At 53.4% G+C, this 19,624-nt stretch overlaps 1 protein-coding gene across 1 annotated transcript in view; it reads right to left on the bottom strand.

The window, feature by feature from the left end:
• Positions 1-663: 663 nt before the first annotated feature.
• Positions 664-19,624, bottom strand: part of SH3BP5 (SH3 domain binding protein 5) — a 71,232-nt gene continuing 52,271 nt past the window's right edge. Inside the window, exons 4-9 of the mRNA XM_068545891.1 lie at positions 14,344-14,508; positions 7,580-7,710; positions 4,897-4,939; positions 4,003-4,222; positions 2,122-2,382; positions 664-1,721 (exon numbers count right to left, since the gene is read on the bottom strand). Coding sequence (XP_068401992.1) covers positions 1,510-1,721; positions 2,122-2,382; positions 4,003-4,222; positions 4,897-4,939; positions 7,580-7,710; positions 14,344-14,508 — 1,032 coding nt within the window. The 3' untranslated portion in view covers positions 664-1,509. The remainder of the gene's footprint in view (positions 1,722-2,121; positions 2,383-4,002; positions 4,223-4,896; positions 4,940-7,579; positions 7,711-14,343; positions 14,509-19,624) is intronic.

Below are 19,624 nucleotides of genomic sequence, written 5' to 3'. Positions count from 1 at the left end.
AGAACCAGGCCTCCAGCATAAGCACCTCATCTTTATTTATTTTCCTGCCACTGCATCTCCGTACTGCTCAGCTTTAGTAGCAGCAGAAGTGGAATTCTAATTCAAACCTGGTAATCAGGGCTTAAATTGTTTGTTAGGATCCAGGACCTTAACTGAAAATAAGAACAGATGACCACTGCATTCCATGCTCTTCCTTATGGCAAGAGGATTGTCTGGAAGATTTAGGCAACATCAGGATTTCTTATTTGAAGTCACAGAAAGACATTTTCGTAAGCCATTTTTATTACACTCAAGGTATTAAGACAAGTACAAAATAACCTTGTAATTAGGATACTGTTATCGGTCATTAAAAAAGGAGAGAACAGGATAGTATGAAGGGATTTACAAATGACAAATATATAAGCTTGACAGACTTAATGGGCAACTTGAATGGGGTTGCTTTTTTTTCTTTTAGAAATGCTAAGTTTTCTTAACAAAAAAGGACAAATAAAATACAGTGCTCTAAATATGTGTAACCATGAAAACAAGAAAAGCAGTAATAGAACACTTACACTATTAGCATAACAGACACCATTGCTTCTATTTAACAGCCTTTGCCAACATGTGCCTCCTCCCTTTCCTAGCTGTAAAGAACAATTTCCTCTAAGAAATACTAGTGCAGCATAACCCTTAAATAATTTTTTATTTTTAAAGTTACAGCCTACAGAGAAATTAACACCTTGTCAATCTAGAACAACACTGGCAACCATTCCCCATGCACTTCTTAGAATAAGTCCCCTGGGCCGGTAGGATGAGGCTTACGCTGTAGAACCTTGTCTTCCACAGCCACGAACCCCCTTCTGCGACAGGCCCCTGGCTGCCCTCGTCCCCCCCCCCCATCCCCACACCGGCATTCACCTTTCCCACCCCCAAAAGTGCAGCTCTCAGTGACCTTTTACAGAAGATGATTTTAATGGGTGTCCCAGCAAATTCACTTTTTTAAAAGCCCCCTCTGAAAACCAGAGATGATGAAAATGAATTGTGTCCTTGGATTTTTTTTTTTTTAAGCCTTCATTGGGTCGAAAAGGTGTCGTTCTGAATATTTGAGTTTTGTCTTGTGTACTTGTTTTCCTTTAGATCCCCTGGGATATAAAGGAGAGAACAAGGCAATTTTCCCAATTGAGCCAGCCGTTGAGCCCGCTGGGGCTCAGCTCCCCGGCCCCTTTCCCGGCTCGGGGGTTTTTCCTGGGAACCGGTTACTGCGTCCACAGCACTGACAGGGGACGTTCCACAAAGGCCGTGGGCCTGGTCACAGCCCACCTGCAACGACTCTGTGCTGAAAAACACCAGCCTGAGAGCTCTTACCCAGAAGAAACATCTTCAGCTCTCAAGCTCACTGAAACATCATTAGTGCAGTTTAGAGGCAATGCTTGGGATTTGGCATATATTAAATGATTATTGGCACAACTGTTCTCCATACGGTTTCATGTCTAAATACTGATACGCGCTTGGGCCAGAGCCGCGGCTCGATCAGCCGATCTGCACCACGTCTGTGTCCGCGATGACCCTGTCCCTGCCCTTCGAGCCCTGCAGGGACAGCTGCCGCATCCTGTCCTCCAAGGCCTGGCCCTCGGGGGACGTGCTGCTCGGGCTCTCGCCACTGTCACCGCTGCTGCTGCCGAGACCCCGAAGGTTGCTGGCTTTGTCACTTGCTTTATTCTCTGCCCCTTCTGCCCTGTCTCCTGTAGAAACGTAAAGATCATGGGGTGAGTACCGACAATTCCAAGGGTCCCCTGGGCCCCAGCCAGTCAGCCGGCTCAACCTCCAGACTCCCAGTGTGGCCCCACTGTGCGCATCACACAAGGGCTTCCATCACAGGACTGCCTACTGCTTTCGTTGCGTGGGAAACCGTATATGTCCCTCATCTTTGCAGATGAAATCTGTCACACTCATGTAACAGCTGGGAAACAGAAACCTCTCTAGCAGGTGCTTGTCAAGAGGACTGTTGTGATGGGAGATACAGAAGGAAGCAGGTTGGGAGTGGAGCTGGGAGCCATCTCAGGCCGCCACACCACAGCATGTGCACCGAGGCCCTGAGCGCGGCCTCCAGGCGGGCACCCCCGGGCAGGGGGCTCAACTCACCTCGCTCCACCTCGCACTCAGGGGAGGAGGCCCCGCTGCACTCACTGCGGGGGCCCAGCACCGGGAACATCATCCCGAATTCCGACAGGGACGTGGGGCTGGGCAGGTCCAGGCTGCCGGGCCTCACGGCTGCGGCGAACTGCTCGGGCATCTCCGACGGGCTCGTGGGTCCCGAGCTGAAGCTGGACACGGACTGGGTCTCCGAATCATCTTCAGACACGAAGGTGCTGCAGTTGTCATCTTCGAAGGCCTCGGAGGCCACTAGGAGGAGAGAGAACAGCCATCACCCAGGCCAGACAGACAGCCACCCAGTTCCTTACACGTCTCCAGACACGTCCGCTGCAGGCAGGAGCTAGACAGGGCTTGGCAGCTGCAGGGTCCAGCCACCTGATCCCAGGATCAGGGCGCTGGAGAGGAGTGACGTGGCCGTCCTGAGCTCGCGTGACCAGACTCCAGAGCACCTTGCAGGGAAGCCGCTGGACCCCACGGATAGTCAGTGTCCTAACCATCACTTTCCAGCCCCTGCCCTAGAAGTCACCGTCACCAGACAAAACCTGAAGGTGGAAGCTGAATTCAGCCGCAGATCAGGGGTTTTATCCACCCAAGTCCCCCAAACAGATCCCCCCGTGCACAGGAAGAGAGCTGGCCTGCGTAACGCACCCTGAACCAAGCCAGCCAGGCTTCAGGGCTGCCTCCTTCCACGGGATGGGCAGCAGAAGCTGCTGGACGAGACGGCCCTGCGTGGAGTGTCTGCTGGGACCACCTTCTGAGTAACTTGTGATCTCATAAAAGACGTGCTCGGAGCCCAGCTAGATCACTACTGGCCACAGAAGAACACAATTCCCTTACAGTGCTCTGTGGCTTGTGCCTCGTTTGTTTTGTGGACCATTATGACCAAGGCCCAGAGACAACGTCATTCTCACGGTTTGAAAGCCGCCTCAGCTTTGAACTATTTCCCCCTCAGCCCGCACGTGATCCCACTCCCCTTTCCTCCTCCCTCTGCTTTAAAAACAGCCTGTAGCATCCCATAGATGATCATCCACGAGAAGTACTGTAATGCTGAGCACAGAAGATGGGCTCAGCTCTGAGTTCAAATCCCATCTCCACTACTTGCTGTGTGGCCTTGGTCAAGGTACTTAACCTCTCTGAGCTTCATGTTCCTCTCCACACAGGGTTTATGAGATGATGTATACTAAACTACTCACATCACTGTTGCTCAAATTAGTTTCCTTTTCTTTTACCTGGGGCCTGGCACTTGAATGTTTATTGGCTGAATTAAGGAACACCCAAGGGAGGAGTGTGGGGAAGGGCCAACAGCCATCATCCCACAGAAAAGGCAAAGAAGGATGTGCGCAGAGACAGTGCTGGGGTGGTTTTCCGGACTGACATAGAGGGAGCCACCACAACCCTCTGTGTCCATTTCCCAGGGGTGGTCCTTGGAAAACAGGCCCCCAAGGACAGACGCATGTGCGGTGACCACTGGGGGCCGGTGCTCCTTCATTTAATCCTGACTACCGCTCTCCGTAGTGGACGACAGGGACCATCACGTGCCCCCCGCTTTACAGGGGAAGAAACAGGAAGTTACACCCTGGCCCGTGTCACGTACTAGTCATAGTGGGAAGGTCAGGACTTGAATCAAATCTGATTCCCAAGTCCCTATTCCAGACGACTCTTCTTCCCTGCGGGACTTCTCAGAGCCTTCAATGCCCTAACATGCACTTGGAATCTCGGGGGTGCAAGTGTAACATTTCCCAAACATGTCTAACCACAGAATCCTGACTCCAAGGATGCTCAGTAGCATCGTGGTGAACACAGTGTCCCACCAACGGGGGAGGCCCCAGGAAGCAGGCCGCACTAGCTGCACATGTGCCCCTGACTCACCAGAAACAGCGTCAGGCTCGGGCTTGCGCCCCGACAGGTCCTCGGCAGCCGGGCTGCCACCCTCGGCCCCGACACCGCACCCACGGGGCCCCATGGCACTGGAGCGCCGCCGCTCGTGGATCTCGTCCGAAATCGTCTCCAGGTTCCTCAGGGCCGTCTTGTACTCGCCCTTCGCCAGGGCCAGCTTGGCCTGCAGCTCGTCCACCGTCTTCTTCAGCTGCTGCTCGGGAGAACGGGAGGTTCTGTGAGTGAGGCCACCCCCGCCGGCCGGGCAATGCTCTTGAGTGACGGGTTCAAACATTTACGCCCATCACTCTACTCTCAAGACACGACTGGGGCCCTGATCCCCTTCCACAGCTCTCCACGCACCAGATACGAGAGCAGCCGCCACCCCCTAACTCCCAGCCAGGTGACACCTTAAGCTCTATACCCAGGAGCAACCACTGGGAATAAGCCCATCAGGGAAGCAGCAGTGGGAGTCAAGTTCCCACAGAAGCCCCACACTCCAGCCATCTGATCCCGGGGCTGTGGTCCTCACACTTGAGCTGCGTCAGGACCCCCTGGAGGGTGTGTTAAAACCCAGATGGCTGGGCCCCGCCTGCAGAATCTCTGTTCAGTCGCTCTGGGGCGGGCCTGGGAATCTGCACCGCCAGCAAGCTCTGGGGCCCTGCTGAGAACCACTAACCGAGTACAATACGGAAAGTGACTGCAGCAGATTCAGAGGGCGTCAGAGAGCACTAAGGATGCAGCAAGACCACTCTGAAGCCTGAAGACTGGGTCAAGAATGTGTCCCCCTCACTGGCAGCCATGGGGCCATTTGAAAGCCCACTACAGAAAGGGGGGCTTTGAGGGCAGAAAACTCCGATCTGCTTCAAAGCCAAAGGCCACACGTACCTCAAGCTGCATGTAGTACTTCGCCTTGAGTTCAAAGTAAGGCCTGTAGAAGACAGGAAGGAAACCCATAAGAGCACGATAGCAGTGCCCCCAAAAAACTCCACGGGGTGTCCAGGGGGCAGTGGCTGCAGCTGGCCAGGCCATCCTCCAGCATTTACTCAGCTCTGATGAGCCATGAGATAAGGGGGTGCTCCCAGCTCCCGGGCCTGATGGATACAGACGCTCCCCCAGGGCCGAGCTGCCAGAAGGCCTATCTCAAGACACGGGAAACCCACACACATGCACACGTATCCCAGGGCCCCAAACCCTGGCTCACTGTCCTCTCTGGGGGGCTGTTCAAGGCCACATGGGGTGTGCCCAGCAGCTAAGGTGGCCCAGCCTCCTCTCCTAGGGATGCCTAGCAGATGAGGCGGAGAAGAAGCTGCCTCAACACACACCAGCTCTGCCGAGCTCACCCGGGGAAGGGAGAGGCACCACCGTCCCTCACTGAGCACAGCGGGGCCACCACAAGGACAGGGCCTCAGGTCGGCCTCTTGGACTCTGTGCAGGACGAGGGGGACTGGACAGCGTGCAGACCCAGCCAGGTCACGGGCAAGAGAGAGGACAAGAAAGGCCAACATTCTACGGGTCGTGGGTTCTGGGTCAGCGGGAAGACACTGGCTCTTTCAGGAACTTGGGTGTCCGAGCATGAGGAGTTGACAATACTTTATTCTTGAGCCCTTCACCCTCCATGAGCTCGGGGTCTGTCTCTGGCTGTGGGGCCTAGGCCATTCCAGGTCCTGTCTCTTTGCCTGGAGGCCCAGCAACTGTGAGTGAAGCTGGGACTAGTCCCCAAGATCACTGTCATATGACAACATATAGGAGTGGTAGTGAGAAAAGCGGAAGAAACCTCCATTGAAACCAGTCTCCCCAACACTGTAAATCAACTATATTTCGATAAAAAATATATACATTAAAAAAAAATTACTCCTTTGGGCCCATCTGTGTGTGTAATAAGATGAATTGTGCTTTCAGTGCTGTTTTATGGCCTACCTTTATTACATATAAATATTATGAATATATTTATATACTAATGAAGACAGAATCTATGTCATTATTTTAACTGCTCTAAACTATTCCAGTGTTTGGAAGTGTCAAGACTTATTTAACCAAAGACTATATTGTCGGACAAATTAACTGTTCCTAGTGTTTGGTATAATTGTAACAGGGAAGAGGAATATCTGACTCCATGTTGGATCTGTTTCTTTGACTTTAACCTTTGCTTTTCATTGCTTTTGTTATTATAATCATACATAATGGCCTGCCTCAGGAAACCCTGCCCCTCTGCCTGAATATTAAAGTGCCTTTGTTCAGCTCACAGGGAGACAATCTGACCCTGCCCACCTGAGAATGGCTGCAGAAAAGAATTAACACAACCCCTCCCCGATGCTGGCCAAGCCAGGCACAACTAATGGCCTTTTTACTTTACTTCCTCACTTCCTCCCCCTCTGTTCTATAAAAGAAACTGGCATCCAGACCCCGAAAAGTTGGTTTTGGGGGACACCAGTCCTCCATCTTCTCCATCTGCCAGCTTTCTGAATAAAGTCGTATTCCTTGCCTCAACACCTCATCTCCCGATTTATTGGCCTGTCGTGTGGTGAGCAGAGTGAGCTTGGACTTGGTAACATTATATGAAACTTTTGAAATAAACATCCTGTGAAAGAAAGGAAGGAAGGGAGGCAGGGAGGGAAGAAGGAAGGAAGGAAGAAAGGAAGAAAGGAAGGAAGGAAGGAAGGAAGGAAGGAAGGAAGGAAGGAAGGAAGGGAGGGAAGGAAGGGAAGGAAGGAAGGGGGGAAGGAAGGGGGAAGGAAGGAAGAAAAGAAGGAAGGAAGGGAGGGAGGAAGAAAAGGAAGGAAGGGAGGAAGGAAGGAAGGAAGAAAAGAAGGAAGGAAGGGAGGAAGGGAGGAAGAAAAGAAGGAAGGAAGGAAGAAAGGAAGAAAGGGAAGGAAGGGAGGAAGGAAGGAAGAAAAGGAAGGAAGGGAGGGAGGAAAGAAGAAACGGAAGGAAGGAAGGGAGGGAAGGAAGGGAGGAAGGAAGGAAGAAAGGAAGGAAGGAAGGGAGGGAGGAAGAAAAGAAGGAAGGAAGGGAGGAAGGAAGGAAGGGAGGAAGGAAGGAAGGAAGGAAGGAAGGGAGGAAGGGAGGGAGGGAGGGAGGAAGGGAGGGAGGGAGGAAGGAAGAAAGGAAGGAAAGAAGGAAGGGAGGAAGGAAGGGAGGAAGGAAGGAAGGAAGGGAGGGAGGGAGGGAGGAAGGAAGGGAGGGAGGAAGGAAGAAAAGAAACCAGTCTTGCTCCATTTCATCAGCTCTTGGTCTACAAGGATGTGTATTATGTACATAGTTCACCCCACTGTGCTGACAGGTAATGAGGGACAGGGCCTCATCCACACCATCAGCCACAGAGCCAAGGGCACACCCTGAGCTTCCCAAAGCCCAGCCCCAGCCCACGGGCCAGCTAATGGTTTGCTCTTGAAGTTCCTCTTCCTGTGCTCCCAGGTCGGAGCAGCCCCACCCCTGGGGGCTTACAGAGAACTGGGGGGGCACAGGTAGCCTGGGCAGGGGGCTCTGGTGGGGCGGGCCACAGAAAAGGTTGAGACGATGAGGAAGAGGAAACAAGCACCAGCCCAGGGACCCGCTCGCCCAGGCTCACTTGGACTTGTTGATGGCTCGCTTGAGTTTCTTCTCCAGCTGCCGCATGCGGCCCATGGCCGCGTTGTACCTGGCCGCCGTCTCCTTGTGCACCAGCTCGCTCCTCGTCTTGGTCTGCTCTGCCTCCATGACCTTCGAATGACAGCAGAGGTCAGCCCGGCCAAACCCAGAATGGTCCGTTGTTGGGGTATTACTTATGTCATTTAAAAAAACTAGGAATTTGGGATTACCATATACACACTACTATATATAATGTAGATAAACAAGGACCTACTGTAGAGCACAGGGAACTAAACTCAATATCTTGTAATAACCTATAAGGGAAAAGAATATGAAAAAGAATATATATGTATATATATAAAACTGAATCACTGTGCTGTACACCTGAAACTAACACAACATTGTAAATCAACTATACTTCAATAAAAATTTTAAAAAATAAATGAAAAAAAATTATTTGAGGAAATTAGTGGGCAGACTAAGATTAAATGAACTTCCAAAGAGAACAGGATTATTTTTCCCTATTCATCTATTCTGGAAAAGTCATGTCAGATAAGATGAAATAGATCGGCTGAGGCAATGAGCAGGAAAGAAGAGAAGGAAAAACAAAAAATCAGAGGGGGAAAAAAAAAGAAACATTCTCTGATTCAGTTGATGTCCACTTCCTCTGAGTAGCCACTGTGGGTTCCTCCTGCTCTCACCTGGGGCCAGGGACTGAGGGGCAGGCAGGCGGTACCAGCAGGAACTCAGATATCAGGGGCCTGGGAGCCCTACAAAGCCAGGTATGTGCACATCAGGACGGCAAGGCAATGGTGACCTCAGCTGTTTGGCCCCTTCCCAAATATCCTGAGTTAGCTGGTGGACAAGAATCCAGGATCCAGAGGGTCAAACTGAACAGATTTTGGGGTTTACAAAAATTTGTGACCAGGTGACCAGTCATTGCTCTGGTGGGAAATTCTGGTTTTAAAAATGAGTTCAAAACCCAACAATCAAGGGCTCTCCACGGCAGCTCAAAGGCACATTCCTAGAAACAGGGACAATGTTGGTTCTCTCCCTCATCACCTAAAAAGCATCAGAACAAGGCCAGCTGGGAGGAGAGATGATGCAGGAGATAAACAGCAGTTTAGGTCACGTCAGCGGCTCACAACTTCCTTCTCATCTTTTACTTACAGCTCACCCAAGTGTTACGGGATGAACTGGAAAGGCAGCAGTGAGGTGGGCCGAGAGGGCCGTGCTTTATTTTACCCAAAGAGCAGCAGGGAGGAGCCCCGAGGGCCCTCAGGCCACTGGTCCACTGTCTCAGACCCAGCAGGACAGTTGCAGGAGGACACCACCCAGGAGGAAGCCAGAGGTCTATCACCCCCTCCAGGCAACAGCCACGGTCAGCCCGGGGAAGTTTACTTATGCGCTTATAATAAGGGGTTTTTTAAGTGTCAGGAAAAATTCTGGAATACTTTGATATGAGCATAAAACGACTGGGTGTCCTGTCTAATGCCCCCTTCCAGGTTATCTCTGCCTTTCGTTGTCTTGGAGCTATTTTATGACCCTGTAAGTTGGGGAAAACTGATAGTAATATAAATGATTCTTACCCCTAGAAATGAAGATTGTGTCCAGTAGAGATGCATTTGATTATTGATTGCCCTGTAAATATTGACCAATTCTATATCTTGTAAATTCATTTCAGCATTCCTGAACTTCTGTATGAGTGTGTTTTTTGAATTCTCCTTTGAAAGAGCTGTAACATCTTATTAGTTCCGTCCTTAATGAGTTAAATAAAATCTTTGACAGGAGAACACTTTATACTTATCAGAGTTCAACCTTTACCTTCTTTAAAATGTATATCTTTTAACAATGGTTCTAATGCTTGAGATACTTTTAAAAACAGAACTAAAAAAGTCAGAGAAGGGAAATAGGGAACCGAGACAAGCTGGCAATGTGGTGACAGGCTTGCTAAAATGACCTCTCAATCAAGACCAAGAGGCTCGGAGAACCCTCCCCCTTGGCTTCTAACACCAAAGATGTCACAGTGACATAAAATGCACTCAAAACCTCCCCAGCTTGGTCACTTAGGGAAACAGTAGTAACTCTTCAGTCTTGTCTTAAATCTAAAGCTTTAAGAATTTACTGGTGTAACCTTTATGAACACGCAAAACCCAAGCATATCAGACAGATGAAGGCAACGTATTGTGGTGATCTGTTCCACTGCAAGAGGATTCAATGCAGGGTTCACCTTTAAGGACCAGTCTGAAAGCATTTTAAATAGACGATCTACAAAAGCTGTGATCAGAGGCTACAATACAGAGCATTCCCTGCAAGAAGCAGGGCTCTCACCGACTGCACACAGGCCCTTGTTCTTCCTTGGCCCTTCGTCTGCAAAAAGCTTCCTAAAATTAAACACTCAGAAGGCTCCGAGCACTTGGCGACATTGCCAGCGCAGTGAGGCGGCAGCAAGGACGCCGTCCCGATTCACCCCTACCAGGCCATCTACCATCCCCCGTCCCAACCCCCCGACCACACGTGCACATAACCCCCTGCTCTCGGAGGAGAGTCCCCACTCCGCTTCCCGCCTCTAGGGAGAAAGTCCCCAAGCAGGTCACCCTGGTTACATCTCCTAGGTAACCAAGCAGCCCCTGAAACATGGAACCAGCCGTGAACTGTGTGCCCAGGGGTGGGAAAGGAACCGGGGGGGGGGGGGGGGGGGGATAAGGGCGGATTCTGGGAAGGTGGAAGCCACAAATGGAAGCACAACGCAGATGTCCCTGCAGACCTCAAGGTGGCCAGACGCACGTGCAACCCAGCCCTGGGGCGCCAGCGCCCAGACCTCCGCGAAGGCTGGACTGACAGATATTCGGCCTGGACTCTGGGCCCCTGAGCCCCCGCTCAGCACCACGCTCTTCAGTTTACCACCAGCATATTCAACTCAGAGCTGTGTACTCTGATTAAGCACCTACTGTGTGCACAGAGCACACTGGAGACCAAACCCGGACCGCCAGCCTCAAGGGGCAGACGCCCAGCAGCACCGCGCTACTCGGGCAGCTGGGATCCAGGCTGTCAGGGCCACCGCAGCCCAGGGGGGTGGGTGGGGGCCGGCAGCAGAGGCTGCGCTGGGGGGCTCAGTGCAGGGTGCTGGGGGAAAGGGCGTGGGCAGGGAAGCACTTAGGGCTGGGGGTGCTTAGCAGAGCCACCCGTCCACTCTCCGCGGGCAGCGCTCAGCTTCCCGCCTCCTTCCCCAGAGCTGGCAGACTCCCGGAGAAATCACTGTCTGGGCACCAACAGCCCTGGGCCCCTCTTCCTCAGGGGGACCATGTCCCGGGGCTGACCCACGGGCTCTGTGCTAACCTCTGGGTGCACTGGCCTCTGCGGATCCTAACGACTAAGAAGTCAGCATCCCTGGGGTTCCCAAAACCCACAGACACACGCTCCTGCCCCCCACCCCGGGCCGGCTCCAGATGCCCAAGGACTGACCACCCGCTGCTGCCCAATGGGAGGCTCTGAGGCCCCAGGCGTGAGGCCTGAGTGACCAGAACAGCCGCAGCACCACGGCCCAGGCAGGCAGTAGGTAGCGGGCCCCGGAGAAAGCATGTGGGGAGGCCACCGCTGGTGCTCGGGACCCTGAGAAGCCACAGGCCTCCCCCTGGGTCAGCAGAATAGACAGAATGGGGCCCAGCAGTGCTGACGGGCCCCCTCCCAGGAGCCGCAGGGCAGCCCAGGCCCTCTGCTCACAGCAACACACAGAAGATGCTCAAACAGATACTTCCTACAGGGACACCAACGGGCACTGCCAGCCAGGCTGGGTCCCCTGCCGTCAGAATGACCTCAACTGACCAGCAGATGTCCAGCCAGCCCGGCTCCTCTGCCTCACATTGAGCTCTCCCATCCTCGAGGCCATCCACCCTCATCCCCAACATCCCGGAGCTAAGAGCAGGGTCCTCCGCTCCCGGGAAGGTGGCTTCACGGTCTCCTCAGATCCTCGGCCCATTCAGGCTGATTTCTGATTCCTCCTGCAGCCCTGGGTGCATAGGGCCAAGGAGGTAGCTTCCCAGGGCCTTGGGGGACGGGTGGTACAAGCCCACCAGCACAGAAAAGCTGGCCAGATGGCTCATGTGCATCCCAGGGCTCAGATCCACGCCCCCAGGGCTTTCCTCTCCAGGAGCTGCTGGTCCCCGACAGTTCATGCCTCCCCACACCTCCTCCCTAGAAGGGCTGCTTCGCGGCCGAACCGGGTGAAGCTGGAGGGGCCTCAGCTGCCTAAAGCCCAAGTGGGAGCGGGAGGGACCCCACATCCCCAGGGAGGCCACACAAGTGCATCGCGGCTTCCAAAGCCCTGCTGATCCCAGCTCTGAGTGCAGAACTGTTCCTCTGTCCCTGCCCAGGGCACTGCATGTGGCCTAACAAGAGAGACCCCGGGGCTCCAGCCCGGCTCCAAGTGGGGCTGCCCGCTGTCACCCTAAGTCTGAAGGAACAGAAGGGACACACGGATGGCCTCAGGTAAGGAATGTGGGGACCCCAGGGTCCTTCCACTGTGCCTGGGGTGGAGGTCGCACAGCCCAAAGCACTGCCACTTCCTCAAGACAGCCTGGACCTTTCTGAGCTCTGCATCTTTCTCTAGACTCTTACGTGGCAGTTTCTTCAGAAGAGGGTGAGATGACGTTCCCTTCTCCTGAAGAAACAGGCTTCCTGGAGGATCCAGAAGTCAGCCAAGGCCGGGGACATATTCCAGACCGTTCACCGTCTTCGTCCACCAGCACTCAGGAGGCCGAGCGTGCCAGGCCCGCATGGCCCCAGGAGCATGCTCAGTCAGAGGGCGGCTCACAGCAAAGCCACACACGAGCGTCTGTACCATCCGTCACACCCCTGGAGCGTGCCCCCTCCAGGCTGGATTTCTCAGTGACACGGGGACACGGTCGAGGACAGCTCTGCCAAGGGCTCTGTCTCTTGCTGGTGTCAGTTTCCAACTCTCCTTCTCCCTCATCAGGTCAAGGACCAGCATCTGAGGCCCATAAAACTGGGCAGGAATCTAGGGAAGAGGAACAGCAGCCCCAGGGTGGAAATCCTGGCCTGTGACCCAGAAAATCTGCTCATCTGCAGGGGTTACCCCCATGACCAAGACACCTCCAGTGGCCTCAGTGAGAGCGCACATCAGATGACCCTCCCCGGGCCCTCAGGAGCCCCATGCGATGCCAGGAGGCCCAGGGCCATTCGGTACAGCCCCACAAGTTGCACACTGCACAACCCCAAGAAGCGCCATTCCCAAAGACTGGTGTGAATGATGCTTCCGGAGTCATGGGATGTGGAGGTCTTGAGGACACCTCTCCTGGACTGCCACTCACCATCCACTACGGTCCCGGGACTTAAAGAGTAGAAGGAAAAAAAAAAAAAAAAAAAAGCAGAAACCCATTTTGTTCTTTTTCAAAGAACAGATTAAGTGATTTCTGAATGATTCTGACTAGCTTGATTTGGATCTTCTTTGGGGTGGAAGAAGGGCAGTAAAGAAAGGCAGGCCTTCAGCTAATTTCTTGGAAGGAGCTACTCTCATTTTTATTTTTTTCCTGTCCTTTTCACTCTGTCAGGCTGTGGCTTGTAAATTTCCAAGATTTCCAACCTCCCATTTGGCGTTTCCCCAGTGGACCCAGGAAAGCTGTGTTTGGCTCTCCCAGCATCGTGTCCACTAGGTGGCAGGAGGCCCCAGGCCACAAAAGCCCGGCCAGGAGCCCGGGCTGCAGGGGAGGTGCTACAGAGTCGACCCGCATTTGACACCAAGTCCAAGCCGGCTGTGCGTCAGGCATTCTATTTAAGGAAGCACAAGGCCATCTTTAATTATCAGGTCCCCCAGGACTTGAGCCACCGTGGCAGGTGACACTGAAAAGGTTCTATTCCAGTCCCGCAGGCGGCCTCTCAGGGAATCCAGACTAGCTCCCACCCCCTACATCACCCTTCATCCAAGGCCTCACCCACCTCCCCACAGCAAACCAGCTGGAGGAGGGGAAGAAAGAGGTGACAAGTCCAGCTATACCCACCACTTCTGATTCTCAGCAATGTGGCCAGAGGGCAGATCGTGGGAGCTGGTAAAGGGCCAAACAATGATGGCACCAAACCTAGGAGTCAAAGCCCACTTCCTGTGCATACACTGGTTCCCCAGACCCCAGCCCAGCCCGAAGGCCAGCCTGCGCACCCCCTGTATTCTGGCCTCATCTGCCGTGGCCCCCGCTTCTCACCAACTGGCACCCACCCCTGAGTCCAGGCTCGGCAAGTAATCAAGGTCCTCCACCCGGGCTCCAAACCCAGCCAGTCCCCTGGGACTCAGAGGGAGGGGACTCTGGAGAACGATCGGGTCCCTCGGGGAAGCCCCATCCACAGTCAGGACCGTCAGGGGTGATCTGAACCAGACGAACCTCAAACGACAGGGAAGGGGCAGGTACGCCTGTCACCGGGTGACTGTCATCGCGGAGTACGGCTCAGTCCCAGGCCCGCAGAGACCCCATGGAGATGACCACCTGTGACGTACAACATGCCTGGGGGTCTGTTTCCTCTGCTCGGGGAAACCAGCGGGGAGTCTGGGTCTGATGGGCACCTGCACCCCGAGGCCGCAGGAACCCAATGCGGACACAAGCCCAGCCCCTCTCCCCACCCCACGCCCACACGCAGACGCATGCCCCGCCCCCCTCTCTGTCCCTGCCCACAGGCAGGCGCAAGGCAGAGGCGCGCACCCCGGCGCAAGCCCAGCCCGGCCCTGGTCCCACGGGCGCGCTCCGCTGAGACTCATACCCTCTGGGTGGCGTGGTTCAGCATCTCCTGCCAGGCCGAGTCAAACTGCCGCTTGTCATCCTCCAGCAGCCGCTGCTCGGCCAGGGAGATGGTCTCCTTGGCGGCGCGGAGCACCTCGGTGGCCCTCTGGAAGTCCTGCGTGGCTCTCTGAGCTTCCAGCTGCGCCTGCGCGAGAGAGAAACCGCATAAAGCCTCGGACACAGCAGGGGCTCCCGCTGGCTCATCACACCCTCCAGAAGGTGGGCGTCCCGAGGGCCTGGACGAGTCCTGTCCTCCTCTGCCTGGGCAGCCTGGGAACAGGCCGGGCACCCGCAGGTCTGTGTAGACGCTGGATGGGGGAGTGGAGGGTCTTCACAGCCCGGGACCCAACATACCAGATAAACACGCAGGCTCTGGGTCAGAGTTAGCGGCAGCGAACTGGCCCATCCGTGGTGGGTACAGTCGACCATGGCCCTTCACAGAGATGATCTCATTTGCTAATGAGGCCAAGGGTATCAGTGTCCCCAGCAGCACCCCTGCCCAGACACATGGTTCAGCTCACAGCACGTGAGAATCAGAAAAGCCCCGAAGATTACTGTCCAGCAGCGTCATTCTGAGTGGGAACCGTGGCTTCGACGGGCCAGGACCGTCCCTGAGCTCACGCAGCTGTGACCAGACTCCAGCCGCTCCGAGTCCCAGCCTCCCCGTGCGGTCACCCTGCGGGACAGGCCCCCACTCAAATCACACGCGCCGACACCTGCGATGGGTGGGGGGAAGGCCCTGATCGTCACGATGCTGTCCCTGCTTTCGGGGAACTTCAAGTGGGAGAATCAACAGAAGCGGCAGCAGAGCCCCTTTAGCCTGGATTATCGAGAACATGAAACGTCACTGATCCAAACTGAGTGTAAAACACCCCACATTTTAAAGTCTTAGAACAAAAAGAGAATAGCGATCTCCTTAATAACGACCATGTTGATTACATGATGAAATGACAATATTTTGTACCTAAGGGGTTAAAATATATTATTTAAAACTAATTCCACCTGCTATTTTTAAATTTTTTACTGGGACTAGAAAATTGTAAGTCACATAGTTGACTCACATTCTGTTGTTTTCATGCAGTAGAAACGCGTCCCCCAGGAGTGGGCCATGAGGTTGCACCAGAAATTTGCAGCAAGTCCTTGTCACTGCTCTCAGCAGGCCCACCTTAAACTACCTGCCAGGGTTCAGGCAAGCCGCTGCCAGATGCTGGCCTGCTGCAGCCTCCCACTCACCCCTGGCTAACTGGATCCCTCAGTCAGTTACATAAACTGGGGGACACCCCCGAGGCAGTCCCTGGGACCCAGGAGGTGGGGGGAACATCTGGGCCCACACCCATTCCCAGAGTGAGTCTCACGTGACTGAGAGGAAGTCTTCGGATACCACAGGCCAAGGACACTTCTCAAAGACAGTTGAGAGGAACAAAATCAGACTTGGAGCCCATCAGCCCCCAGGGTGAGGGACAGCTGTGTGACCCCTCGGTGCCCCCTCCATCTTTGTGATCGTGTAACTGCAGGTCACACCCGACCCAACCCTCAGGCGGCAACAACCTGGTCAGGGAGCCAAACTGGGGAGGGAGTGGACATTCAGAAGTAACAGAGTGAGGGGACATGAAGGAGAAATTTCTTCCCATGGAGGGAATCCAGGACGGCTTCTTAAATGAGGACGATCCCGAACTGAGGGCTGGAGATGGGGATGATCTGAAAATGCGGGTTGGTGGGGGGCCTGGAGGAAGAAGCAGAGTTATGAAACAGTGTCTGTAGGAGGCTTGACAAAGGCTCCCATCAAGGTTTCAAAAGGGAGTCAAGAACAGAGACTGTGAATGAATGCCAGGCTAAAGCTTCAACCAGGGGACCTGCCTGCTGCAGGCCCACTGTGTGGCCCTGGGACCACACAGGTGTGCCTCAGGGACACAGTGGGGACCAGGGGCCGCCCTCTAGGACAAACCACTGAGAAGACAGCACCACCTGCTGTCAGCAGCACACTCACTGCTCCAGAGCCCGAGCTCCAGGCCCACCGTGCTTCTCCAGTGTGAGGACAGCCCTCGGGGGCCCTCCACCTGCCCAGACGTGCTGGAGGGCACCTGGCACCGAGAAGCCGCCCCATGCTGAACCACAGACCACCTACAGGCTTCAAACCAGGACCATCAGACCATAATTAACCCCACAGGATTCTAACATTTTCTAAGAAGGGATCTGTATTTAAGGAAATTTTAGTATTTCAATTCAGCCACGTCTCCCTGCTTGAGTGATGAAGCTTTTCTTTCTTCAAACAAGGCAAAAACAGATGCCCTCATGGGGACCTTCTGAAATGTGGCTACCGTGACCCAGGCCCAGCCCTTCCTGACCCGCTGCTATGCATCTGCTGTGTTCCAAATAAGGGAACCAGATCCCTACAAAGAGGGAAAAGAGGATGCCCATCTGAAGTGGCCCTGTAGAACATGCTCTCTTTTGAGTCCCTGGGGAGTTTCTGAAGTTTCCTCAAGGCTCTGTCCCTCTTGTGGTACCAGAAATGTGCTTTCCTTGTCATATTGTGGATCCTGCCAATATGAGGGTTTGGCATACATTTGGCCCAGATGGCATCTCTCCATCACTTATCCCCTCACTCATTCATTCATTCAAGTAAGTGCTGGGCATGTGTTCTGTACTCACTGTCTATTCGCTGCATCTTTCTTGGAAATAGAGCCCCCATGTCTCCAGGTGAGGCAATGTTCCAGCTAAAACCTACTTCCCAGCTGTCACTAACTTTTAGCTAATGAGATGTAAATAGATATTGAGTGAGGCTGGTACCCCTGTTACTAACCTTGTTGCTAACTTTTAGCTAGTACTCCTGCTACTAACTTTTAGCTAACGAGATATAAATAGATATTGAGTGAGACTTTCAGGAGAGCTCCTTTGTCTTTCCATCTGTGATATTAATATGACAGCTGGTGCTTCAACAGCCTTTTTGGATCATGAGGCAACTCTCTTAAGGATGAAGGAACAGTAAATTAGGTCCCTGCCCTGAAATGACTTTTTACATGACAGAGAAAATAAAGTCTCATATTCAAGCCAGTGGTATTTGGGGGTTTTCTGTTATGTTCAGCCAAATCTAAACCTAAATGATAACACATCTTCCCCTCCACACAGCTGGGCTGTTCTGTAAACCTGATAGACGTGACTATAGCAGCCCGCATAGACCGGTCAGATCTCCCTCAACTTCTTTCTTGCTGCTCACAGCCTATTTTATAACTGTTAAGCCCAAGGAAACAACTTTGGGGACTTCCTAAAGAACCCCAAAGCACATGGCCTCTTTGTAAGGCATTTCATAAAACATTTTCTAAACCCACACACACAAGGCAGGACCAGGCGGGTGCACACAAGGTGGGGAGGGGAGCATGCCATCACACCCCCCCAGCAGGACACGAGCCACTGGACATTGATGAGGCATCTCCTGGGCGCTGAGTTCTGGGGGGGAGGGGTTCACACCAACATAAGGGGTTCCAACTCAGTCGGGTAAACAGACACATTCATTACAAACTCCAGTTCAAGACAGACAGTGACAAGTGACCGGCGTAAAGCACATGGGAATGTTGGAAAGAGAGAGTGATTAGTCGAAGGTTTCTTAGGGAAGAGTTCTCGAAGCAGAGGGCGTCAGGCACCAGGCACCATGGAGCACAGGAGGCATCCAAGAGCTCACACCCACGTCTAACCGAGGAGGCTTAACTGAGAGACTACTTCCCAGCCTCCTAACAGGAACACGGGACCTCGAAAATCAGAAGCCAACTTACAGTCCAAGAAAAGAGCAGGCTATCTGGCTCTCACCATCATATGAAAGATGATACCTAGAAATCTTTAGCACAGCCAACTAGGTTTTACCTTCAAACTCCAACAAAGGACCCAGGCCCTGGTATTAATACATTATCTGAATAAGGGCCCTACACTCCCGGGCTCCCCAAGCGCGCACACGGCCCAGCGGGGCTCACGCACGGCAGGGAAGCCCAGTTAGCAAACCAGAGAGCTGAGGCCTGCCCGACACAGCGCTGAGTGGGAGATGTTAGCAGAACCAGGCTAGAGCTGTACAATGCAACACAGGAAGAAGGTGAAATATCTTCATGACTCGTGAACACTAATGGCTTTCACGGAAACAGCGCTGTGGAGAGAGTGTTAAAAGGCTGCTCGTGAATGGATTTGACAAGTGGGTTCCCACGGTGTCATCAACAAAGGGGGAGAGGGTGGAGAGGCCGGCCACTGTCGAGGCCACGGCCACGGCCTTCACTCCACTCCACGCCAGCCCACAAGCGGCCTCAGGAAGGAACAAGATCACCCGGATGTTTGCGCTGGTTGCAGCAGAGATAGAAGGCGGAAGGAGGTTCGCAGGCCATCCAGTTCAACCCCTCATTTTTCAAAGGAGGGCCCAGAGAAGCAAGGCCACCTGTTAAATGTCACACAGCTACTTGGTAGATGGCCAGAGCCAGGAAACCAGAGCCCCCAACCCCTGGTGGGGCTATTTCTGCTCTACCACAAGGTGCCCGCAACCTGGGTAACGTTGCCAGTGACATGATCGTGGGGCAAGTGGACAGTCTACCCATAAATAATACACAGGCAGAGGAGCTGCTGAGGGACCAAAGACCAGATGGTGGCTCAAACTGTGCAGGATTGCGCCCCTACCTGGGATTCACACCAGCCAGTGAGCTGCAGAAACTGAAAAAGAGTAGGGGTCGTGTCACTCGGCTGCCCAAAGCCATGCTGTAGCTACGGGTGGCTCCAGATCACGCAGAATGCCTGCAAGATGAGAGTAACCCAGTACCTGACTCCTAACAAACCCTAAATGTGGATTTAGATGATTACGAAGAAAATCACAGCAGCTACTGTCGGAGTATTTATTCTGAGTATAATATATAATAAGGTGTTCTGGGACACGTCTCATTTAGATCTCAAAATTACCCTGTGAGGTCGTCCAAGTGTCATCCCTACTTTATAAAGGAGACCAAGCTCAGAAAGGTTAAAGAAGTTGCCCAAGGTCACACAGGTAGCAAGGGTGGGTCCAGATTCAAACCCTGACCCAGTGCCTTCATGCTAAACTTCTACCAAATACCACCCACTGGGCTACACACTCCTGACCAAGAGGTGCTGGTCAAGCGAGGTCCCTCTTTTTTAATTAATTAATTTATTTATTCATTTACTTTGGCTGCGTTGGGTCTTCGTTGCTGAACGCGGGCTTTCTCTAGTTGCGGCGAGCGGGGGCTGCTCTCCGTTGCGGTGCGTGGGCTTCTCATTGCGGT

Source organism: Eschrichtius robustus, chromosome 6, assembly GCF_028021215.1.
Source record: "Eschrichtius robustus isolate mEscRob2 chromosome 6, mEscRob2.pri, whole genome shotgun sequence".
Taxonomy (NCBI): Eukaryota; Metazoa; Chordata; class Mammalia; order Artiodactyla; family Eschrichtiidae; genus Eschrichtius; species Eschrichtius robustus.
Note: the sequence above shows the minus strand (reverse complement) of the source record. Positions and strands in the feature narration are given on the sequence as shown.